The sequence below is a fragment of the Phalacrocorax aristotelis genome, chromosome 7, assembly GCF_949628215.1.
Source record: "Phalacrocorax aristotelis chromosome 7, bGulAri2.1, whole genome shotgun sequence".
NCBI lineage: Eukaryota > Metazoa > Chordata > Aves > Suliformes > Phalacrocoracidae > Phalacrocorax > Phalacrocorax aristotelis.
This window is the reverse complement of record NC_134282.1, coordinates 23,571,110-23,597,780: the sequence shown is the minus strand read 5'-3', so window position 1 is coordinate 23,597,780 and position 26,671 is coordinate 23,571,110. Positions and strand designations below refer to the sequence as shown.

The 26,671-nt window shown below is 36.2% G+C and overlaps 1 protein-coding gene across 4 annotated transcripts in view; it reads left to right on the top strand.

Annotated features, from left to right (window-relative positions):
- Positions 1-26,671, top strand: part of CLSTN2 (calsyntenin 2) — a 461,620-nt gene that overhangs the window by 184,406 nt on the left and 250,543 nt on the right. For all 4 annotated transcript variants that reach the window (XM_075099250.1, XM_075099252.1, XM_075099254.1 and 1 more), the window contains one exon: positions 18,562-18,684. In XM_075099250.1, the coding sequence (XP_074955351.1) occupies positions 18,562-18,684 (123 nt within the window). The remainder of the gene's footprint in view (positions 1-18,561; positions 18,685-26,671) is intronic.

Here is a 26,671-nt window from a genome sequence, read left to right as displayed (position 1 = left end):
CTTCACCCACTCCCACCCTGCTGCCTGCAGGGCTGGTTCTTACACCATCCCTCGCCTCTTGCTGCCAGGTGGCCCTTGGCCCATTCTTAAATAGGCTTTCACAGGGCAATGGCTCCTTTGGTGGGCTTGGCTGTGCCCCAGGGTGGAGCTGCTGCAGAACTATGTCTGGCATGGAACAGCCCTGGCATCTCCTCACAGAGGCAGCCCATGTGGTCCTACTGCCAACATCTTGCTACCTACATCCAATACAGTTACCTATTATTTTTTCATTTATTGTTAAGAAAAAAAGCAATATTCAGCTTCTTCAGGGATTAGAATGGATGCACCTGCAAATTGTTTGGAAAAAAGAAGTCTAAATTGAGAGAGAGAAAAGGAGAAAGATACTTTCCTCTTGGGACTGTTCAATATTCTGTTGAAAGAGATGAGGAATGTTATTTACCAGTAAGTAACTGCATCATGGCATCTCTGTTTTGTGCCTATTAAGGTAAAGTTTTGTGGCTCCACAATTCTTAGCAGCATGCCTACTGTGGCTTCCTAGGAAAGGTTTTGTCACAATTTAGTTTATGAGGAAATGATGTAGCAATAAATTATGATGGATTAATTTAAATTTATTTTTTTCTTATTATACAATAAAGTGCTGCTTTGGGTGGTATTTTTTTGGAGGTCAAGCATCAGCTGGAGACTTGAAAGTGAGGTGCATGGGGCAAGCAAAGAGTTCTTTGAAGTTTGCTTTTAAGGGGAATTTCCAAAGTTTAAGCTTGAATCACTTTTCATCCAAAATATTTGTATCATGCTACTTAAATATAAACCATCAATTTTTCATATTTCTTTGGAATTTGGGGAAATGTAGTTAAGGGCTTTGAGAACACTAGTAAGCAATTAAAGATCTTTAAAAACAAAAGCCAACCCAATCAGTTGGTTACCTCTGTGAGTTGTGACAGCCACCTTGGGGTGCCCTCAGCTGAGGTCTGCAAGGCATCTGAGGTTTACTTTTCTTGCAGATTTTTTTTTTTCGTATCGAGATTTTGCCCACTTGAAAACACAGAAGTAGCTGAACTCTGAGGCCACATTAAGAATTATAGTCCTGTTTCAGGACTAGGGTTGGGCTGCCAAAATGTATTTGGTTGTCAAATTCACATCAGGTAGAAGCATTTCGTCTGGTTGGTTGTATGCTTGTTTCTGCTGAGTTTAGAGCGTATCTGCTTGGTCTGTCAACTGCCAGAACTGGGGCTGTGAAATTTAGGAGGCAGTTTAGAAACTTCTGCCTTTCACTTGTGGTTACTACTTTCCCCCTGAGGCATAAGTGACCCCATGAGTACTCATTATTTCACTGCAAAGTCAAACTGATGGTAAAGCTTTGACTTTGCACTGGAATGGATTTGTAGCATTTGTAAATTCAGTTGCAGCTCAAATGATTTCTTTTGAATGTTGTGAATTGTGTAATGTAGTCTGAAGATTGCAATATACTTTTAATGATTATCATTTAGAAGCATATTTAGTAATGAAATAGGGATCGCATTGTTCACTTCAGCAATTACCATGAGACTGCTTAGTGTGTTAGAACTCCAGTGCAAGTTTGATACAACTATGCTTATAAATCTGTGTTCTGAGAAATGTCTAGAAGGAAATTATGTGGGAGAGACCTTTTATAAGGTCTGTTCCATCTGCATATGGCCCCTTGTAGTAACTGCTCTTCCAGATGAAGATTGATAAGAGAAATTCTAAAAGCATAAAAATGTACTCATAACTATTGCCCATCCATTTTCTTTTTTCAACACATCCCTTCAGCGTGATCCATCTGAATGTGCACCATTCCTTGTGGAGAAGAAATTTGTATTGATATATTGAGGTCATTATATAAAATTATGCCAAAACAGATATGAAAAAGAAAGAAATGAAAATATTGATGTAAAAAGTAAGAAAGAGGAAAAGGTAAGTATTCTGCAATCAATATCAGAAACAGACGAGGATAAATGAATACAAACACTGACAGATGTACAGGAAAAAGATTCACTGTCTTTACCATTAAAAAACTCTTACTAGATTTTAAACTCACTGTGTAATTGCTTTGTATAAATGCTGATGAATAACAAAGCTTATTGTGGCTATGCACCATACAATCAGTCCTGAGAGACTCATTGCAGTAGTAATATTTTCCCGTGTACGGGTCTCTCTGCTAGCAAAACGTTCTGCTATGAATGACATTGTGAATCCTTTTGATGTTCTTTGGATCTGAACACTGGCTCAGCCATGTGCCATCAGGCATAATCTCTTGTGTAAAAAGGATTTTTATTTTAATCTTATTTGATTCAGAAAAAGACCCAGTTACTCATTTTGGTTAATGCTAATGCTTAGGCTGTTACAGGGGGTAGTTTCAAACCACTGCACTTCACAAATGTGCGTGCTGATTAGAACTTTTATTTTTCATAATGATCTAGTAATGTAGTGATAATGGAGGTAATAACCCATTCCTAATGATTTCGTGTCCAAGGACTAAAAGAATTACTGTAATATATTTAGTGCCAAGTTCTGAGAAAGAATTATAAATCCATTTCCTTGTGCATTCTTACTGGACATGTGTACATTGTTTGTCTAGCTGCTGATGGAAAGCCCTGTAAAAAGAAAAAAATAAAATAAGGATACCTGATTTCTGATTCCACTCTTTTCTGAAGAGGAAGCAGCTGAACCAATGTTCCTGTTCATTCTGAAAAATGTATGTGGAACAAGATGACAATCTGTTTTGAAGGCATACAGCAGAAACTGGGTGCCTGGAATGAAGGTTCATGCGGACTGCTTCTCATTAATGTTTCTATTGCAAACAGTGCAAGTTGACCACAGGATAAAACCAGAAGTAGTATCAGAATCTGGAAGAACAGAATTGAATTTTCAAATTAATTTAGGCAGTCTTGGGGTCTTACTGGGATTAATTCACCAAAGATTTTTCAGTCATATCTCCTAGCTGTGTGAAAATGTGACTGGGGCTGGTGTATTGGTCTAAAACTAGAGTAATCTCATTGAAGGCTGTGATACTATTGCAGGTTGTTCTGGTATAGTTGAGTTGTGGAATTTGAGACCTGTTTGTTGCACAGAAGCTTTCTGAATCTGCAGAATTGTCCAGATGTTTGTTACGTCTTCCAAATGAAATTGGCTTCCTAACCGACACCATTGTAAGGGGAGGGTGGGGGCATGCAAAAATCTTACTTTCCTGTTTCTTGCTTTCCTTATCTTTGTTTGGGGGGTGATGCTGGTATGAGATACGTTACAGAAATTCTGTAGCCAGTTACACTTTTCGCAGTAGCGCTGACTTGTATTGGTTTCAAGTGTCCATTAAGTTATGACTTGCACAGGGTTATTCTTCCTGCTTCTTGTTAAAAAGGTTTAGTAATGAACCTGGCCAAAATATTTCTGTATAGAATATAACTGATTTAAAAACAAACAAACAAAAACAACAAAAAAACTGGAGAAAGAAACCAAACCAAACAACAAACAGAAAACCAAAACAAACAAAACCCCACCAAATAAACAACCCCCCATCCCCCAAAAACCCAAATCCACTATAAGTAATTTTTAAAATGAATACTTTTTAAATTATTAAATCCAATTGCTACAGTTTATTTGGTGTGACATTAATTTTCTTCCTTTAAACCCATTTTTTGACAATGTCCTTCAGTCAGTGGCAGCAAAGACTAAAAGCTGCTAGTGCAGAAAAAATGACCTGCGTTTTCCCTCAATCCTCTGTTAGTTCTCAGATTTTGCAGGTGACTGGTGGTTCTCTCCACCAAAAAGACACTACATTTGCACCGTACCTCCTGCACAATTATATGCTGGTGTCGCCGATAATGTTACAAAAGAAGCTAACTTTCCTCTTGCAGTGCTTTCGCTGCAAGTGCATCAGGTGTGACCTTAGCATTTGCACTGTATCTGCCCAACCTACTCCTTAAGGATTGAGAATACTGATGACTGAAAGAATGGAGACCCCTGAAAGTGCTTCTGCTAGTAAACTACCCTGTTAAGGAACCTGAACAGGCTCTATTCCTGTGAACAGCGCCTTACAAATGAGCAAACCCAACCAAAACAACTTTGTTCTATGGAGAAAAAGAAATAACCGCAACCACCCTCCCCCCAATCCTAGACTGCAAGATGTCAATAGACTCTAAATAGTAGTGATGGGTTTTGGACGAGGGGAAGAATAGGGAAAGGAGCTGAGATTCTACTTTGTAGGGAGATTTTCTTTAACTTGATGTACCAAGGTGAAAGTTTGAAGTAGCTCAGGAGCTGATTCACAACTGGACACCAAGTCCCTGTCTTGGGGGACCAGATTTATCTGTCAAAAACAAAGGGCAAAAGGCAGGGCACAAGGACTTTCAGCCATTCAGTTGTAATCTAGCACTGCAAGTATGGCAAACCTTTGAGATTACAGCGTCTATAGATTTTTTGTGACCTTTATATCAGTTGCTTAATCTTGGGACTTTACTTATTCTTACTTCTGTGAGAATGTGATCTACAGTCATCTTAGCATTTTCTCTTTTTTTTTTTTGTTCAGTTTTAATCTTAGCAAAAAGTGATGGAAGGAAGAATAATTACTGCTAGTGTGAGGTAGGAGAGAGCAGATGAGTTATTTTGTTAATGTGGCTCTTATTTATGGTAGTGTTTAACTAACAAGGGCTGTACCTAGCAAATTCAGTGACTTTCTGTGTTCCTCCTCACAATGATACAAGCACAAGGCCTATGTCTTTTTACTGCTTTGTTATGCAAATGTGCCATGTTGTACAGTGGTAAGATTGATGAAAATATGTGCAGCATTGGTTAGGGTGGCTTGCTTGCCCTGTATCATCTGCATCTTGTTCAAATGTATGAACACATTTGATACTTTTGAATGATCTTGTCTGATGTGTGTCTGTGAGAAGTAGTGGTTCCCAAAGCCTTGTTCCTGAAGAGCTTCTTTAAGATCTCATATCTGTGAGCCCTTCTGTTTGCACTCTGTGATCTGAGAGTGCTGTTTTTCAAGCCTGGATCAAACATGGAAGGGTGAGCTACAGCTACTGCTACTGTTGGTAGATTCAAGTTATTGTCCTTGATGTAAAGGCACTCAGACTTTTGCTTTGAAAAAGACGACACTTTTGCAAGGTTGCCACGCCCTGCTCTAGATTACATGTCCCTTTTGACAGCAGGGTTTTTTTCCTCCTTTGTGTTTGGGGATTACTGATATATGAGACTACTCAAATATAAGTGGTCTCCTTTTGCTCCTTCTTGCTGAACCATAGCAGTCCTTTGACCTTTGCCAGGCAGGTGGCTTCAGTTGCTTTAAACATCAAGCGAATTGAGCTTGTAGATTCTATTACTGGTATGAATTCTGTGAAATATCCTGTTGGGTTTTTTGTTTGTTTTTGGTTTGGTTTGATGTTGTGGTTTTCTTCTGTTTTGTTTTGTTTTTTTTTTTTTCCTAAAGCTAAGTTAGTCTTTTTCCTTATTTAACCTAATTTCCTAGGGAAAAATTCATTCAGACCTTTCTGCATTTGCACAGTGGGTAGTATATCTAGGGTGGGTTCTTTAGGACTTGTATTGATTTGCAAAATGAAAAAAAAAACACAAAACAACTCTAACTGTGATTTGCTTCATTCCTTCTCTTCTCCTTTCAAGAAATGGCCTCTTCAAATTGGACAACAACCATCAGTGTTGACCTCTGTAAAATACAAATTTTGATGCCTTACTATTTATGATATTGTGTTGTTTCTGTATTTATGTAGCTGCAGGCAGTTTCTTCTGGATTCTGGCTTATTTGTTCCATAGAGGTCCTGACTTCTGTCAGCAAAGCCTGAGTGAGCTGATGAGTGCCTACCATTTTAGTTTTACCATAGTTTGCTGGCTCTGCATAAACTAACAGAGAAGGTTCTCACAAGGCTTGTGAATTAATGGATTGTCTTAATTGTTTCCTTTTTATTGTTATCCTGCATATATGCTCATTCAACTATACGGTTCAGCTGTGGTTATCACAAAGCTTTATTTTATCCTCTACTGGTTTGAATTGCGGTATATTTTCTGGTAAGGCCTTTGAAGAGTACTCATACGTTCTATGTATTTTATAATTAACTTGCCATAGTCCTTATATTATAATCTCCTATTTTGGAGCCAAAAACTTTTATTGGGATTGCTAAAAGCAAGAAGATCAGACCACTTTTGTATTAGCAACTCAAATTTTGTGAGGGTAGAGTGTCCTTTCATTATATCATTGAAAGTGCAATCAATGGACAAAGGAGCCTGATTCTCAGCAATTATTTCTGAGGAAAGGAGCCTCAGAAGAAGACTATCCAGAGAGCTCTTACTTGAAGTTTATGCGTAGGAACTGTCTGGAACTGTTGCTTCAGGGAGCCTAGAAAAAAAATCTCCTCCTTTATGTTACCTGCCTTTTCAAGTAATCATTGGTTATCACCAAGGTGACCTTTTGAAATACCAAAAATAATTATTTCAGTGTTGTGAAATCTGTAAAGTCTGAAATACTGGGAAGAATTGAAGTCAAATCTTATGTCTTGAAAATAGGTCCAGGAGCTTTAACCTTTTCTTCATAGAAATTCATAGAAATGATTTATATAGTTACACAATTTTATGCCCAAACCTAGGTTTTCAACCAGGTTGTAAGAAATATCAATAAATGTGATTTTAGTCAACTGTTAATTTGACAGCAGCCACTAAAGTTAATGTAACAGGATAAGCTGGTGGCTTTTTTGTTTTTTTTCAAGTGGAAACACGGTTGAAGTCTACTTTCAAAATTCAGTTGCTTGCTCAAATGTGGATATGTGCATAACGAGGGTAAAACTGACAGGGTATGTCTGTCACTAGAGAAGAATATCAAATGATCAGTTTGAAGTGAATGAACTGTAAAATATAAAATTATCATTCATTGTTCCATACCTTTTGCAATAAAAAGCATGAAATGAAATTTGCAATAAAATGCGTCCCATCTGCAACATTGTAGTCAAAAGCTGATATGTCATGGGTCAAAATCAATCTTACTTATTAGCAATTCATAGAAGTAGTTGATAATTAAGGACAAAGCGATGAAGCTGGGAAAATAGTATTTGGTACTTAGAAGTGAGACTTAACCAATTAACGAAAAAAGAAAACCCACAAATGTGTAGAAGATACCATTCCATTTCATTTTCATTTTTATGTTTGGCAAACTTGTTTGACAAACTAGTTTTTCTACACTGGCCAAAGTCCTGGAAGCTCTCTTTACAGCAGGTGTCGGTAATTAAGAAATGATCTGTGTGATTATCAAGGAATACTAATAATTAATGAATTGAAGCTTAGATGTTTTTAAGATTAGGTAGACAGAAATGAAGGCTGCATGAATTTATAGGCATAAAGAGAATATAAGAATAAAGATAATTCATTATTCTAGTATTATATAATACCTTTTTTTGAGGAAAAAAGTATTGATTGCATCTAGTCTTTCAGAGTTTCTCAAAATTAGATGTTTTATCCGAGATGTCTGTTTTGGTTTTGGTGGAGAAATATAGCTGAGTTGTCGACTTCTAAACAATATGCATACAAAGGGATTGTGGTGCCTGAGGGCTGGATGTCCTATTTGTCTAAGCATTGATTATTTTACTCTTGTTTGTCTGCTTGGTAGTGCTTGTAGCCTGTAACACAATATGATGTTTTACATCAATATTCAAAACTGCAGTTTCCCATCACCATTTTATTTTTCATTATTTGCTTTAGTCCTGTCAGCAGACCCAGTGGCTGGCCCATACCTCATGGGCCACCTGTGACTCTCATGGAGTTTATGACACTCCTGCTCTCAGAGTGCATTTATCTTCTGACAAGCAGCAGGGTTGTGCTAGAAAAGGAGGAGGTGGCTAATCAAATGCCTGTGGTTGAGAAGTGAAAAATAGGAATCACTGTAGCTGGTATCACGTGGTTGCCTTGCAATTGAGTGAAACATTCCATGCCACAGCAGAGAAAAGGAACCCGCTGGCCCTGTCATCTCCCATCTATGACCCAGTTGCAGACCTTCTGTAGCTTTTAATGATGATGAGGTTTTACCATGTGGTTTTATACAGTTGGGAAGACTGGTCAGTCTTGCTATAGCTTTTTCTTTACTGTGAGGTCCCTTGTACAGTGTGCCACAAGTCTAAAGATATTTTGGCATTGTCTGAGTAGGTCAGAAACATAGACAGGAATGAAAAATTTTTGAAGGATGAAAACCCCGAAAAGAAACCTTAGAGTAACATTTATGTTTGTATCTGAAAGGCTATGCAGAGCCCAGAATGCTGCCTTCAGTTATGTTTAATAACAGGGGGAAGGGGAAAAGGTAACCCATACATTCAAATGATCTCTGGGGGACACTCTGAAGATATTGAGGGGGAAGAAGAGAAAGAAAAATAAGAGGCCATTTCCAGGTTGAAATGCAGATATATAGGTGAAAAAGTCTTGAGGAAAGAAGAAACCATTCAAGCAGGATGAGTGATAGCTGTACATTCTCCTGAGAGAAAGGAGATTGCCTTGGAAAAAAAATAAAGGCTACATTGATAATAAGGAGGAGCATAAAAGACAATTAAATTAAACATTGTGTTATAAAGTCAGAGCTGCTTATAATCAGAAAGTCTCAAAGCTTAAAAAAATATTTATTTGAGGAAGTTCCTAGGTCTAAAACTAGCTGTTAAAAGAAAATAAATGAACTAGAAAAAATTGAAGTGTAGATGGAATATGGCTGAAAAATGCAGTATTGTTATGAAAAGCAGTTTTTATGCATGCCATACTGGTTATATAGCCTATGTAATTACACGCATTCTTCTGTCGTGGATAGCTGAAACACATAGGTCTTGATTATTAGTATTTCTGGAATACCCACATTCCTGTTGATTTTTTGGGGGAGACAGATTATTATTTGTTTTGGGGTGTGTAGAAGCTTCAGTCAAGTACCGCAAAGTAATCAGACGCACTGTATAAAAGTCCCAAAACACTGTTGTTCTTTAGGAGAAAGTAGACCATCTATGACAAATGGCAGTCATGGATATAACCCCACTGTAGTGATACCAAAGCCAGAAGACACTCCCTTGTTATCTTTATCGTCCCTGTGCGTTATTTACTACATTCCTGCTTTCAGCTGTGATTGAGACACACACCACCACCAACTACCATCTGCATTGTGCATTCATGGTAGTAAAAGTTATGTAATCATTATTTTATTAATGTATGGCATCATGTAATATATATCATTATTTTAAGGCGTATTCTGGAGATAGGTTTGGAGTGAGGATGGACAGTCAGTTAATGTATTTATTTTGAGGTATATTTTAATTTAAGAGACATCTGAACACGAAATATGGAAATATTTCTAAATGGTCTTTATTCTGTGTTTCTCTATAGTGCACTTTGGCCTCCATTATTGATAGTTATTTTTATACTTAATTGTTTAATCTGTGAATTTTGGTACATGAATATTAGATAGGATGTTCTAACATGAAACTCTGATTTGTATATAACTGATGTGTACCATCTTACATGTGTGCATCTTGCAGCATGACAGTAATTCTGATATATATAGTCCATTTATGGTTTAACCATAATCCTAAAATGGTACAAGGCATCCAGAGAATATGTGCTGTAAAGTTTTCTTATGCTCACAGCCTCAATGTTTCTGCACATGGTCATATCTTTCCCTTAACCTTTCAGCTTCACAAGCCTTTGCTCACACAAAGGTGTCTAGAATTTATCAGCATCTCTGTTTCTTGCACTCTTCCTATTTTTCCCTTTTCTCTTAAAGTATTTGAGTTTCTTGGTTTTCATCAGGGGATAGAACATCTCTTCAACAATGCAATCACTATTTCAAAAACAATGAGGTAATTTGGAAAGAGTTGTGGCCATAATGAAGAAAAAGATAATAAGCCTCTTTCAAGATAGCCTGGGACCCCAACTTGCTGGATTAAGTAAAGGACAGGTAATTTGAAGAAATACCTGTCCTTTATGTAATCAGGTTCTCTCTACTGGAATATCCTTCAGCCCCTGCTGTATGGAAATCTGTAATTTTGAACAAATAATGGAGAGATGAACATCAATACTTTTTTCCATTTTAAAAAAATAAAATACTACTTTAAAATCCATGGCATTAGGAGTTACCTCATTTCCCAAGATTTCCAAATGCATAGGCTTATGTAGAGGAGCATAGGATTTCATGACATTAAATTTGTGATATCACCCAAGAGTCTGTGCTATCAAAATAGTGTGGCACAATTTTATAAACGTTGCAATTTCTTAAGGTTTTTCTTTTCATTTATTTTAGCCTCATAACCTAATAGTGGTTTTAACTCTGAATTTTTCAAAGTACCATTCTCAGCTGCTGAGTATTGGTGAAGTTCTTAAGACATGATTGCATGAAACCTAAGTTACTTTAATTTCCATTTTTAAAACTTCAACTTAAGTTACTATTTACAAAGAAAAACTTTTGCTAGCCTAAATAAGGTGCTGAAAAACTCACCTTTGAAAATCTGCTCAGCAAATGTTAAAATTTCTAGTGTTCCATAATAGTTAAAATGTTCATTTTAGAGATGTAGTTGACACCATTCATAGCAATAAATGCCAGCAATTGGAATTCCCTGGTTTTAATATTTCAGGCAATCAGAGAGGCATTATATGTGCAATATTTGTTCTTTAGTTAAACAGGGCACACTGCAGATCTGTAACTCCTCAATGAGGTTTATCTTTGGTACTATTAGGGGATTACTCTTGCTTTTCTGCATAATCATTGATTTATTTTTTTTAATTGTTGTTTTCTATGGCAACACACCGTCTAGATAAAAATGTTTACTACTGATCTGTATGCTCCTCAGCATTGCTTTAAATGTATGGATTATTTACAGTGCACTGATAACCAGTCCACAAAACAACTTTGCTGGATTCCCTGTTCAAATAGTATCATCTGATGAAACCCTTCAGATGACACTCCTTTATTGTTTATTTAAGGAATAAGGGCTAGAGTCAGGTTTATTTAAAATGTGTGCTATAAACTCCTATAATTGAAAAATAAATCCATGTTCTGAACAGCTTTCAGTCCAAACAAAAAAAGGTGAAGCATGTAAGAATGGGGCAGCTTCATATAGTGAACATGGAGTTATTAAATATTGAAGTTATATGAAATGATGGAGGCAATTAAATATTATGAATCTCAGGCTTTTATGTATTTTTCAAATGAGAATGAGACTGCTCATAAGAAATTTGTGTTGAATTAACGGTCAGCATTAGTAAGCAAGATAAATGAAATGTTTTTTGAGTACAAGTAAATACATAGGAAAACAACCTTTTTCTGTCCTTGTGACATGAACGAAAACATTTTTATGCTGTTAGATACTTTTGCCAAAGATTTTTAAGTGTATAGACTTTCATGTATGATGACTTAAACGAATGTGTGCTATTGAAGTCCCAATGGCTAATTGTGGGACAGACTCATCATTTAATTCTGATGTTCTTTCTTTTTACACAGTACACAGGCGACTTCCTGGTCTGAACATTGAGGTTTATAGACTGTGGTAGTTCAGAATTCAGTTCTGATTCTCTGTAGTCTTTTCGTTATGACAAATATTAACAGTTAAATTTATAAGGACTGGATATCTTAATCAATGAGATTACATCTCTTTTGTATTAATAAAAAATAACTTGTAAGCTTAGGGACTGTTTAAGGTGTGAGAGCACAGCTACGTGGTCCTTAAACTAAGAGATGACAATAAGGCGCAGTGTAAAGGTTTATAATTATATGTATATTTAAATTCAAAATGTGCTTTTCAGCAATAAGGGTCAAAAGTAAAAATGCTGCTAAAAGTTTTACATATCAATACTGTGAGTGTAAGGAATTTTTATGCAATTTGTAGCCAGACTGTTTTTCCTGAACTGTACAGGTTTGGGTTTACCAAAGTGTTTAGTAAGTTCTTGTTAAATGTTTAATATTGATTTGGTCAGTGTTAGAAATAACCTCTCTCCACTGCTCAAAAAAAAACCCCAAAAAACCCAAAACGAACACACAAGCGAAAACCACCCACATTTTTACAAGAGAATCAAGCATATTTATAGTTACATAAGCTACCAAGCAAAGCAGAATAAATACAGAGTATGTTATTTTACTTCAGAAATAGCCAATAGATTACTGCCCAGTATTGTCAAGGTGGTTAGACAAGACACTTGATGCTTTTGCCTAGTTAAGGTTGTAATAAGAATGAGCTGCTGACAAAGGAGTCCTCCACCTCAAATTTTCCCCCTTTTTTAATATAAGAACAAATTTTGCTACAGGGAATTGTCATTATCGAAAGGTACATTATTTAAAATGTGGTTACGGCAGAAGACTTTCTTGTGCAGTCTATTTCGTACAAAATAGGTTTTTGGTTGTGCAGTATGTTCAAACCAATGCCAGTTTATCTATAGGATCTCCACTGCGTAATTTAATGTTGCTGAGATGCACTGCTTATAATGTATTCTGTAGTTAAAATGATCTCTAAAGTGTGCACATCTCATAATTACATATAAATCATCTAAATTCTGCTTTAACTGAATTTAGTGTAAAAATTCCCATTGTCTTAATTAGGGCAGGTATTTCACATTATTATTTTATGTAAAAGCACATAAAGCATTATGATTTGAAGTTCTCTCTCTCTAAAAGTAAAGCCAGGACATGACTACTGGTGTTTCAGTAATTCAGGCAATGACATCACATGGAGAGCTAAGCGTGTGAGACAGAAGAATATATTTCTTCTTTACAATCTGACTTTGACAAAACATATAAAATGTAGTTTATATGTGAAAGTTTCAGGAAAGTTTTTGGTTTCTTATGTATGTAGAGAAACATAGCATTCTGTTTGCTGCTGCTATAGCCACTCAATGTTTTTCTTTCCTAATGCTGAGAAAGATTTAATCCTATAAAATGCAAACATTTATTTACTTTTCCTTCCCAGCCATTTTCAGTTCCTACTTCTAGCTTAGTTTCTTTTCCCTCAGAACATGTCTTTGTTTTCTCTGCCTTCCAGAGAAAGAGAACCAAACTTTACCAAACTCCTAATCCTAATTCCTTTAGTGATCTAAACCTCCAAATCTGCCTATCTTCTCAACTCTCTGTTCTTGTTCTTAGTGCCTATTCTGAGATTTCAGATTTTATTCCTAAACCCCGGCCCATTCTGGAGCAGGCAAAGCAGGAAATCCAGGTTTACATCTCTTGTTATATCTTGGAGAATTAAGGTCTGCTATGTTATAAAGTAACACATGCTAAATACAGTCACATGTATGAACCATGTGAACAGGACTTGCTTATTGAAAGCACAGTCTTTGAAATATTCCAGTTGTCAGTAACTAGAGTTACTGGAGGCTCTAGTAAATTGTTGTTAAGGATGTGAATTTTCAAAACTTCTACCTTGATAACACAAGAGTGAACGTGGCATGAGCCACATTTCTGAATCAAAATAGTCTTCTGACCTCTTCCTCTTCCCCTTTAAATTTCTACTTCTTAATCCAAAGCCAGGGCTGTTAAAACTATCCAGAGAGAAGGTGACTGGATTTTAACAATGGACAAATTCAATTCTTCAGTGACTTTTTTCTCTGAAATACCTGAAACAATGAGCTGGAACTCTGGCACTTGCTGACCCCACAACACTTACTTTTGCATGGACCCAGCAAAGTATAACCCCAAATGAGGAGTGGACTGCCAACCAATGGCATCCAGGTCTGGGGAGGAGGTTTTTTTCAGCCATAATGATTGTGCATTGCAGATGGCAGTATGTCATCTGCATCATTAAGATTTTTATGTTACGCAGTATCCTCCTAATAGGCATTAGAAGCATTCTCTTTCTTTGCTCTACAAGATAAGGACTTGTAGTGCGGACTGCATAAGGCATGAGGTTCAGTCTCATATTCTACAGAAGTTAATGGAATTTCATGCATATGTTTAAAAGGCTTCCTAAGCATCCTCATTGTGGTTGTTTTTTAGGGGAAGACCTTTGACACTTAGAAAGACAGAATTCCAACAGGCTGAGCTGAAGATCATTGAAGTTAGCAGATGACAGGCTTAGAGCTGAACTAAATGGTAAGAAAGCCTAAATCTTCAGCTTTAGGCTAAAAAAAGTGGCATCGACCACCTCTTTAAGCTAGAGATAGAGATGAGGGAACGTATTATCAGTACATTTAAATAGAAAATAGATCCGTTATGCTATTTTGGAGAAAAGAAAGAAAGAAACCATTTGGATTTGTAAAGCAATTCTTAACTCTTATGATTTACTACCTCAAGTTTTAACTTCCTAAAAGTTAAATCAACTAGACAATATTGACTCTCCCCTAATGTCAGTATTTGAAGCTTCTAATATTAACATTTTTCTTTCATAGTTCTTTTAAAATGTGTTATTTTTGTATCAGTGCCATTTTCTAAGTATTTTAAGTCAGAAACCATCTAAATTTTGGAAATACCATTGTACTGTAATCCTTGTACCTATGCTGCTGTCCACCCACCCCTCCCACCCCAAACAAGCGTCTGTCTTGGAATATAGAAAAGATGTTGTCTTTCCTCATAAGATGAGGTCCTCATGCATTTTGTCTATATTGTGGTCCAGTTATAGTACTTCTGCACTGACAAACTGCAGTTCTGCTCACAGGCATTGAGAGTTGGAAGATTTAATTTACAGAGAGTATGATTGCCTTCAGAAAGCCCCGTGCACGTCTTGCAGTCTGACAGACAGTTGTCTTTTAATGTTGTAGACATTATAGACACAGAGTTTTGTGGACCTATAGCTATACTCAGAGTCAAGAGCTTTTTGGTAGATTGCCCAAGAGCTTGGGATAGGAGGCGGTTGATATTTTCTTTTCCTACTGCTGATGTATCAATGTCTTGTCTGTGATTTTGTTCTCTGTTTCTGCTGTGGAGCTTCCCATGGGCCACTTGGTGCAGGTGCAAAGTGCTCAGTGCAATCATAGTTTGTAGGAGAGTTCGGCGTGAGAGGTTGGTTGATTTTCTTACTGTGTATCAGGTGGCAAGTAGCAGGGTGGGCTTTGGAGCATACCATCTGGAAAGGGTAAAACCCAGGGCACTGTGCAAGAGGCTGGGGAAGAGGCACTGAAGTAGAATGTAGGAGTTTGGCATATTTTTTGGATTAGAAATATCTTTCGGCCTTTCTCTGTATTAATTTTGCTAAATTCTGGGGCTTCTCCTTAAACTGATTTTCAAGACAACATTCCTGGGGGCATGAGATTTCCTGCAGACTCTACAGAATGAGTTTGTTTTTCTTTTGCTTTTTTCTACTTCAGTGTTTTATGTGCCAAGTGCATTTGCAGATGAAACACAGAGTGGCAGTTTTCTAGCAAGATGGTTTAATTACATCCAAGGGCTTGTAATCACAAGCTTTGGTGGGGCAGGCTATGAAAATGCAGTGTAAATGGTGTGTACAAATTTCAATGAATTGACCTCTAACTGTAATAAGGGAAAAAGATTGTCTTATGCTAGGTGCTACAAATTATTTACATTATGATTTTATATGAATGTCTAAAAAAATTATGGGAAGGAAGAAATGTTTTTTAAAAAAACCCAACCCACAGCATAGGTATATTTCATCTGTACATTTTAAGTACATTTGTGTTTGAATTCATAAAAGCATTATACGGATTTCAGCTTTTACTCAGCTGAACAAATGCAAGGAAAAGATAAATGATAAAGGCTTTCAGACAAGGCTTTGTAAAAAAAGACATGCCCATACTTGTTTAATTTTTTTTTGCAGTTTTAGGGTTAATATAAGTGTCCTACAACTTAATACACCTTAAGAGGGAAAATTATTTTTTGTATAGCTCTTACCTCTTGCCTATCCAGCTTGTTTGCTTTTTTGAGTTTAGCTTGCTGTATAGTACTCTGGTCTCACAGTTCCTGAAACTCCACATACAAATCTGTGTATAGGTTTCTTCCATCATCTTTAGCAAATGCAAATCAGAAAATGTACTTTGCCTATCACTTTCTTTTATAGAATGTTGTTAATTGTAAGAACTGCTGAAACATTAAAGTATTTTTTAACCATTCTTGCCTCTTCCATTTAAAGATAAAAGAAGTTCCCACCTTATTTTAGAGCTTATAAAAATACCAAAAATATAAATGTTAATCTTCAAGAGATTCTAATAAACATCTTACATAATGAGAATTATGTAATTTCTCAAATTATGTGATTGTTTTTTTCTGTTTAAACATACAGTTTCATTTAGCCTAAACCAGACAGCAAGGTAAAATGTTTTTGTTCTGATGTTTAAATAAATGCAGCATGGCGTTACTGTGTCTTTGGAAACCTGACCTAAAATTTGACTGGTTTTGATGTAACTAAGAATGCAATTTTAACATAGTTTGGGGGGTATTTTAAACTAAATGTGGATTGAAAAGAAAAGCATAACTATATATATTTACATTAATATCTTTAGGTTCTAACCAATTATAGTAAAAAAAATGTGTTTTTTTTTTTCAAATATGACTTTGGATATCTGTCAAAATGGTAAAGCTCTTTTTAGATTAAAAAAAATCTACTCAGCTCAGTAGGAGAAAGGTTTTGTTGGTTAGTTGTGGTGTTTGTGTTGGGTTTTTTGTTTATTTGTTTGTTTGGGGGTTTTTTGTGTGTGAGAGCACAGACAATTAACAGAACCAGGAAGGAGGAGAAGATGGATTTGGTACTTCAACTTTTAGTTGTACGAGGAGTTCCCTTTTCATGCACATTCCCATTTACTAGCCCATTACTGTTAAATTGTATCTACCTTCAGTCAAGAGATCACCTTTTGTTCTGTACAGCATGTGTCAATCAAAGCCTTTGAGTCGTATCAGAGTACCAGTGGAGCATATTTATTTGTTGGATGTTCAGGCAATTTGCATGTTCAAATAACAGATACAGAATACTTCAACTGCCCTGCAAACTAGAATCCCAAATGCCATACAAAGCTCTGAAATTGCATCCATCACTTCTCATATTTCAACATCAACAAGACTTTTGGCCTTCATCTTATTACATAAACTCACGAATCTCTCCTCTGGCTGTACAGTCATTACAGGATGAAGAGATTCGAGTTCCCTGTTTTCCATTTCACTTCTCCCTGACACATACTCAGTTTAATCTTCCCATTGCTTAGTTATTGCAAAAATGGGTAAAACCACTGTGAACATGTTTGCCATAAATATATTTGTTTGGTATTTTCATACAGCCAGTGAACAAAATAATTTAATTGCACAGCTCTTCCACGGTGGCCAGAGCCCTCTCTGTTGTCTTGGTATTCATTGCTACTTTCTTCACATAGAAGAAACTATGTGGGAGAAACTTCTAAATTATTTTCCCATTCTCTTCTGGGGTTTTTACAGAAGACAAGGCAGGAGAGAATTTAGGGGTGTGGGTGTGTGTGTATTTTGTTTGTTTGTTTTTATAATTAGGTTATTTTAAATAATGCCAACTGGTTCAATTTGTTTTTGCTTTAAGTGTCAGCCTGCTATCTTTGAGGTGATTTCTGTTGCTTCACCAGCTGTTTTCCTCATCAGCTGGTGCAGACAACTAAATAATATGTACAAAAATTATCTTGCTTCTAGACCTGGTGAAAACATTGTAGATATTCCTTAGTGCAGTGTTCCCTCATGCCTGGGGTAATACATTCTTCAAATTGCGATTTGTTTTGGCTAGCACCATTGTATTACTTATGTAGGAGTTCAAAAAATGTAACATTCAGGTTGCAGCTGTGGGAACAAAATGCTATTTATAAGCATAGCAAAGCTAAGCCCCTTACAAAATAAAAAGGAAGGGGAAAATGCATCTTCATACTGTCCAATAAATAGGAAATGGTTGGTGAGAGGGTTCAGGAGTAAGACAATCTGATGATACGTGGTGTAGCCTCTACTTTAAAAATGTCTTTTTGTGTGATCTTCCTATGTACTTCAAGGCCAGATATTCTAATGTTCAACAGCTGTATTTGAAGGACAGATTTTTCAGAAAAACTTCAGATCCTATTTAAGCACAACGGAAGCTGGTTAAACAGAAAAGAGGTGGCAGCTTTGATAAAAGTGATTAAAATAAACTCTTTTTCTTGTCTACAATGTACAGACACAAAAAGTAATTTTAGATACTTTTCAAAAAGTGTAAAATGATAAATTGCCCAAGAGTCCAATGTTCTCACCTGCCCATCTGCTTGCCTTTGTGTCATGACAAGAGTTGTATATCTCTGGATGTCCTTTCTCTTGCATCATGGTTTTGCAGCTGAAAGCAATTCCTTCAAAACTGTCTGACCCTAATTATATCTGACAGTTGGGAACACATTAAAAATATTTTGAAATAGGCTTTTTATTTTGGTGTCTTTATTAGAGGGATGTCTGTAAGTGTTGGTTTCTCATCAGTGAGTTGTGGTACAATATGCATATAATTTTGATCTAACACATGAATGTTTATAAAATACTTTGAGATCTTGTTAGTGGCTGTTGTGTAGTAACATTAATATTGGATGTACATTAAATAATTTCTCTTTAAAGATAAAATTACCTAAATGGATGTAAAACACAAGTCAAATTAATCAGGCATACTGTTTCTTTTCTAGTGAACAAACACAAGCCCTGGATTGAGACATCATACCACGGAATCATAACCGAAAACAATGACACAGTAATTTTGGATCCTCCCCTTGTTGCTTTGGATAAAGATGCACCTGTTCCCTTTGCAGGTAGGAAGATACATTAACAGCAGCATTTGAGCCTATGGGTTGCATGATGAAGTTATTAGAATTTGTAAGGAATGAATTTGCAATGCAGAGGTAAGGTAATCTGAAGGACAGACATGTTTAGAGGCTGTATCTGAGTACTCAGGACTTGACCGTTGGCCTATAGACCTTGAAATGAGGTGTCTTTTACAATAAATGTGTCTACTCATTTATTGTGAAGCAGAAGTGACTATAAACAGCATAATAGAGCAGGCTTCCACTATCAACATTTTTTAATGAAAACACAAGAATTACATAATTAACTTAGAACTTGCTTTTATAGAAATGAATCATTAAAATTGCCTAAAGGAATAATACATAGTTAATTTTGTTTAGTAATAACAGCTCCTACTTTCTCTCTTCCTATTCCACTCCCTGGCTGTGGACAAGCTATGCGACAAATATTTAAAGTTGTTCAAGTCTTACATTACTGTGTTAGTACTTTATAACTGTCAAGACTTGGATAGAAAATTTAATGGAAATTTTGAAGATTTTTGCTCAGATGGCTGTATGATAGATGAATGTCATATAGAAGCTTTTACTGGTATTAAGTCTATTTTTCCTGAGACTTATTCTGTCATACTATGAGTTCCTAAAGCAGAAAATAGTACTTTAAACTAAATTTTCTCTTGAATTCCCTGTTTTGTTAAAAACATTTTTTTGAAGCAAAGGGAGAATATTAAGTTTGATAGCTGTCCTGAAGATTCTAGAAAGATGCAGTTGTTAAAAAGATTATATTGCTTAAGAATGTTCATTTATTTTAAGGAAAGGAACTAGTGAAGATGGGTATCCTTGTCTTGTGGAATACAGTCATGTTCAGTAAGAAGTAAGTCAAAGTACTTGTAAAACAGCATTTTACAACATGATGTAAGAATTGATATTAGCCATTTTCCTCAAAAGCATATACTGGCATAAACTCATACCCTGCAAAACAGGGGTTCATGAATGTTTTTATACATTGAACCCCATTTTAATATCAGGATTGTTTTGTTACTCATGGTTCCCCATGGTTCTTTGTTGCACAGAACACTTTTTTCCTCAACCATATATGCACTAGGGATGTTCAGTGGAGGGGACTCAGCTAAATTTAGTCAGAGGTAAAAGCCTCTAATAGCTTACATATGGATACAGCAACCTCATCCTGAAACACTTTTGTCTGCTGATCAGTTCCTAGGGCACCAAGTTACTTGCTAATGGAGGCATAATCAATGGTCACCCAGAGATAAGTAGACAACCTCTAACTGGGAGGTACTAACTATAATCAGAGCAGGTGTACTTCATACAAAGATGCTTAGGATAAGGTGTCCTTAATTCAGTTACTAGCTTTTTAAGAATTGAAGAAAAGGAAAAAGTACTTTTTTCCTTTTATTTTTTTTAACACATTCATTAAGAAGCAACTATATGTTAAGACAAACAAAAAGTGTGGAATGAGACTTTGAATGATAAACAATTGTTTGTAATGTATTTGAGTACCCTTTTTTCTTACAATGATAACTTCCATATAGATGTGCAATTCATTCTTCCAAATGTTTGTGGGAAAGTGTAACATACACTTAGGTTTAGTTTAGCAAGGATTTCATCTATCTGTGAAATCTTCAGGTACAGTTATTTAGGAATGAAGGTCGATTCCTTGTGAAAAGATGCCCTTTTCATTTTTGGGGGATTTTTCTGTTACTATGAATGATCCATCTCATATTTGCTTCTTTAACTTACATTCCCTTGGGATCCTTATGGGGGTGTTAATCTTGTGCTGTTTCCACTGATACTTTTACAAACTGTTTGCTGATTGGGGATTTACTAGGCTGATTATTTTCTTTGGTTTTTACATTGAAACAATCAACAGGCCTCTCCTGTGTTGGTGTTTTACTCATCTTGTAGAAAATTATCCTTTGAAATACTGAACGTGCACAGATAGACTGGCTTTTGTGATAAAGGTTACATTAGACAGTAGTTTTAATTCCGTTTCTGCATTTATTGATTTGAATTATTTATATTTTAAGGAGTATTATGGAGTCTTAGAGGGAAAATCCTTGTGTGTTCCCTGATATTAATAGTTCATTTCCAAGTAATAGTGTACATTTGGTCCCATGATCTGCAATCCAGATGTAATATTATAGTACTGATTGAACCTTTAATTCCCTTGAATGGCCTGGATTCCCTACCTGTTTGGAAAAACCTCTATTTTTTTTTTTTAAGATTCTTGCCTTTCAAGTTGTTGGAGTAACTTCTTATTTCTGTTTTAAATTTCTGCTTTAATACAATGTAATTTTATTTGGTTGCACAATATCATTAATTTTATTATAGGTCTTTGTGGAAAATTCAATTTGTGTAATGTATTAGTAGGAGGAAACCAAAAATAGATACAGCCACTACATTAACAATATTCAGTAGCTGTTCATTTAATAGTACTGTAATATGGAATTTCTTCTATGGCCATTTTTTGTTTAAGTGTGGAAAACTTTGTCTACAGTGTAATATATCAGTCTTCAATTGTACCAGAGAATCAGAACTCTAACAGTTCCTTTCCCATCACCCTATTAATTGTTTCAGTATTTTGTCCAACTATTATAGAGAAAAATTTATAGTATTTTGAAGGATTTTCCATATTTTTTTTCTTTTTAATGAGCCCAGATTCAAGAATACATCATGGCAATTTCTGACCTGTGCTTAGTTATCTACTTAGATCTCCTTGAACAGTCTAGATTAAGACTAGATGTACGTGGTTTCCTCCTCTGGAACTACAGCCACTGCAATAGTTTACTGGCAGATTGTTGGCTGTTCCATCAGTATTTGTGGTAGCCTATAGAAGTAGACTCTTTTTTTTAATTAGTAATATCAGTGCGTATTTTATTTTAAAAAACCCACAAAAACAAAAAACAAAATAAATTCTCCAACAAACCAAAGTAAAAAGGAAACCCCAAACCAAACAAAATGACTTTAACCCAGCTGCTATATATATCCCTTCAGTTTTCATATGGCCAGAGGTCCCATAGAAACAAAACTGAACTAAGAACAGAAAGAAAACTCTCAAGTTAACCACCAGGTTGATGTTCCTAGGGAAAGCCTGCATACCTATGTAGCTAGATGTTACGTGAACTGTGTGATCTTTCTACTTTTCTTAACTCCATCCTTTTTAAGTGCTCATCTTCCATCAGTGACAGGCTGAGGAAAATTTACAGGGTTTATCATTGAACGGGGTGACAGGTCACAGTAGGTGAAATGCATACTTATTTCATACATTTATTTACTAATCTATACCATTTATTCCATATTTGTTTCTATATCTTGCTAGAGAGGGTGTAGTCCTTTTGGAATCATACTGAACTTGTGGAGGTAAGGGTAGGTAATCTTTATATTTATGACCAAGGCAAGGAGAGCTTCAGAAAGGAGGTGCAGTAGTGTCAAGCCAGAAAGTGTGTCATGTCAGAACAAGTGTGCTGGGCCATACATTGGAGACTATAAAACCCACTGAGCTTTTGTCTCCAAATTGTCTGCATTATGCTTTATAAAACAAAGTTAGTGTTGAGGTCTGGGATATCTATAGATAGGCTAGCACTGTGGTCTGTAGGATTATAATGATGGCCAGACCTACTAATAGCAGATCCCAGCAGATAATGAGATTGCACTGTTCTTTCCATGCAGGACAGACAGCACAGGTCTGCTGTACAGCCCTGGCTTAGAGAAACCAGGAGGGGCTGTTTGTACCACTCACTGTAAAAGCTCTGAGTTCAGCAAGAGGAGCCTGGAAGTGGTGCAGGTTTTCCAGCTCTGAGCTGTGTATTATCAGGGATGCTTTGAGCAACATACAGATCACCTTACTTCTGCTGATTTCCCTGGTGCACAAGTAGTTTATGCATTTCATACTTTTTGACCTGAGAAAATAATTTTTCACCTAATAATTACTTTGTTACTAAGCACAAAAGCAGAACTAAGCTATTAAGACACATTCGGTATTCATCAATGATTCTTATGTGCCTTCAGTGCTTGGGTTTGTTTTCTATACTCATTTTCATGTTCTCATTTTTTTAGTTTAAATATTATTGTGGCATAGACCTACTCCAAACTATAAACAGTATTTTTATTTTCTCGTCTGGAAACTGTAACATTGTTCCAAACACCTGTGCTTTTTTTCCTCTCCATGGCTGCTAAGGTAAGTCTTTTATTATCTGCCTTGTCAACGACTTCTAGTGGTACACACATTATGTTCCACGTCAAACTCCTGTTCATGGAGTGGTCACAAAAGAAAATGACTATAATCTGCACTTTTTTTATCACTTCTGTCTAATGTTTGAAATCAAGGGTGATGACAGGAGAAAAAGGAATCTTCTGTGCAGTTACCCTCTCAACAGGTCTGTGTTTCCAGGGGGGACTAATGAGACACTAACAGGACTATATGCACCTGTGAATATGCTGGCTGTCAAATGCGATCAGCCTGTTTCATAACTGGAGCATGAAGACTTTCACAAGATTGCAATGAATGGTCTTTGGTGTCTCTTTATCTTATGAATTTGTGAAATTGTGAATTTGTGAATTGTGCAATAATTAGAATATATGTAAAATCATGGTTCTTAAAATTATCATGGTATAAACATATTCAGTTTCTCTTTTTTATGTAAGTATATTTTTCAGACATCTAGTTTTGAAGGAAAGCTTGAAAATACCTTTGCAAATGGTTAAGTGAAAGAAACAATATAAGTAATTTTCCAAACTTCAGTTTTTCAAGTCCTGACCTGAAACGGAGTTTCACGCTCTGGTGCTGAGTTACAACTGATCTTTAAAATAACTAGACTCACCACAGCAGCCTGGAGCCTTTTGCAGAGTATCACAGAAAAAAAAAAAAATCCCAGCCAAGCACCAAACCCCATGCAGAAACCACAAGTCCTGTAGAAATAGGTTATGCCTTCTGCTTTCAAACAGTATTGTGTAGGTGCAGTATAAGATTATCTAATTTAGGGAAATCCATTGGAGGAATCTCTCTTTGAAAAAAGATATAATAAAATCCACCCAAAAGAAGGAATATAACTTTAATTAGACTTGTACCAACCTGCAGGGTCACCCATGCAACAGTCAGCTATCACATGCTGGTTATGAGGCTGGGAATCACTTCAAGGATTTGACTTTCAGGCTAAGGAGTGGTTTGGCTAGAAACAAAGTGAGATCAACTGAATCAATTTGACAATGTTCTTTTTCTGTAAATGCAAGAAACCCTCACAAAATGCTGTAGGATTTTGGCAGGCTATTTAGAAAGAATATTTGTCTGCATTTGAATAAGAGCAACTCTGTTTCATAAGAAATGTTGTGCAAAAATAGATCTGAAAGGAACTTCAGGATGTCTCCAGTCCATCCTCCTGCCCAAGGCAGGATCCATTATAACTGTGTCATTCCTGACAAATAGTTTTCTGCCCTAATCTTAAAGATCTATAGTGACAGAGATGCAACAGCTTCCCTGGGCAATTTATTCTACCCTTCACCATACTCACTGTTTTTCATGATGCTTAACCTGAACTTTCTGTACCACAATTTTAGCCCATTAGTTTTTGTCCTATCCACCGTGGCTAGGCAGAGCACGTCAGTCCCATTCCTTTTTGCAGCAACAGCCTTTTGCAGCAGCAGCCTGAAAGCACTGTGAGCATCTTAAACAGCATGGGGTTGGGGGGGGGCTTCATCTATCCATTGTGTTACTGGTAGACGTGAGGCAGAGATAGAGGAGGCAACTTTTAGAAGGAGATGATGTATGCCCTTTTCACCTTGAAAGTGAAGAGCCTAACTCTTAACCCTTTTTTAAAAAGGTCAGATGTGTGTCTTCCTGGGTCCACACAGACAGGCCCTCTGTATCTCAGAAGCAGCTGCAAATCAGACTTCCTTTGCAGATGGAGTCCCAGCCTCTGACTACATTTTGTCTGTGCTAAAACTACTGTAAAGGATAAGGAGACAATAAGACCAGCCAAGAAGGATGTCTAGATATTCAATAAACTATAAGCTGCATCCACAAAGTCTCCCAAATCATCTTTGTTATTTTAGCAGTTCAGGGGAATGTGTATTCTCAGCTGCACCACAGAAACTCCAGTAGTTGTCAGTCCACTTACACCCAGGGGCTGAACACAAAATCCCATTTCTCTGCTTCAAACTGTGAAGCTGTCTAGCCTTCTTGTTCGTTTGTTTTTATTGATAAGCAGTGGTATTATAACAGAAATAGTCTTTTTGGTATAACATTAAAAATATGGAAATTATTTTTCAAATTGTGACTCTGAATCCTATTGTTTTTAACTGACTGTCAGCCAGACTTAAAATATTCTGTCAGTTTATGATGCCCAGAATTCACTGATGTTAAATATTTCACTGTGAAAATGAGGAATGATCAAAAAAATCTGAACTGTAAGTGAAGTCATGGAGTATTCCAGTTGTTCATAACAAATCACCTGCTAATTTTTTTAAACCTCTATTTTTGAAGTTTACCTTTATTAATGTAGCTTAATTAGTTAAGCCTTTATGTCTTTATGGTGATCATAACCCAAGGTAGAATAAGAGACTGGCAGTAGCACAACTGATTCCAGAGATACTAGTTTTGACCTAATGGTCATCCAATAAAGTTAGATTGATAAATGCTCAGGGTTCAAATTAAGAATGCACCAAAAAAAGTTACTCGGACAGTGACCTCTATTGGTTAGACCCTGAAGTTGAGAGATGAGGCATTTGAGGGTTTGTTTTTGGCCTTTTTTTTTTGTTGTTCTTGAAATTTTTGTCAATTAAATTTGATTGCCTTTCTTAGTCATTTTGACAGCAGTGAAATAAAAGTAGGCAACATTAATGTCTCAAAAGAAGACTAAAGGTTCAAGAATTCAGACTGTTCTAATAGAGCTTTTAGTAGCTGCTGAGTGGTCTGTCATTCCAGGAGTAAGTGGTTAGGAACAAAATTAGACTGTAATGCATGGACAGTGAATGTAAGTTGCTTCTGGCAGCCAAAACCAGTAATGAATGAGAACATTGAGATTAACTTTATTACACCTAAATATGCTAAATTACTTCGGGTCAGAAAGAAGCAACTAAAGTAACCAACTAATTATGGTTTGCTGATATTCACTTGGGCTTTTAGACTACTTAAGGAAAATACTGATGTGAATTAAATTGGAACCATTTTGAATAGTTTTCTTTATAAATAAGACTTGATATTTGGAAAATTATGGCAGGATAATTCTGTGGATATGCAAATATACACATGAGGACAGGGACAGAACCTTGCATTTTATTGTGCTGAATAAATGACTCCTTAATTAAAAAACTGTTTAATTAAAACAGGTTATAGCTGAAGTTTCCAGGAAAATAGAGTAAGTTGTTAAACTTGTGGGCTGCTCAGAACACTAGAGATAAACCTAAATGGGGAAGTACTGGAATTGCTAAACCTATAGGTCCCAAAATTGGTAGCTGCTATTGTGCTTTGACTATGGATATAGATTTGTCACACACATTCTTTGAAACTAATGAAGCCTTGCCATATGAGTACCATTACATTTAATAAAAAAATACAAGCTTTCACCACTTGTTAATGTTGCTGTCATCAGAACTAGGGCTGGTAGTCCAGTAAAAGAAAGCTTTCTACAAGGCAAAAACAAAATCCAAAAACAAACCACAAACAAAAAACCCATCAGTGTATAGAATTGTTCTATTCAAAGTAGCAAAGATCTGTGCCAAGTTCAAATGAATTGTACTGTAGGAATTCTTGTTATCCAGCAGCCCTGTCTGTGACAGGGCAAACTGAAAGACACTGTTTTCTTGGACCTTTGTGCTAGCCTGCTAAAAACCTTCAGCTTCACCTGTAAGATCCCAATTTTTGTGAAACACGGAGATGTAATATAGCCTCATTGACAGTTCTGGAATCCAGAATCAAATAAAAAACCTCAGTGAAACAAAATGCAATAATGTAGGAATGATAAACTCTTTTTCTTAACCAGAT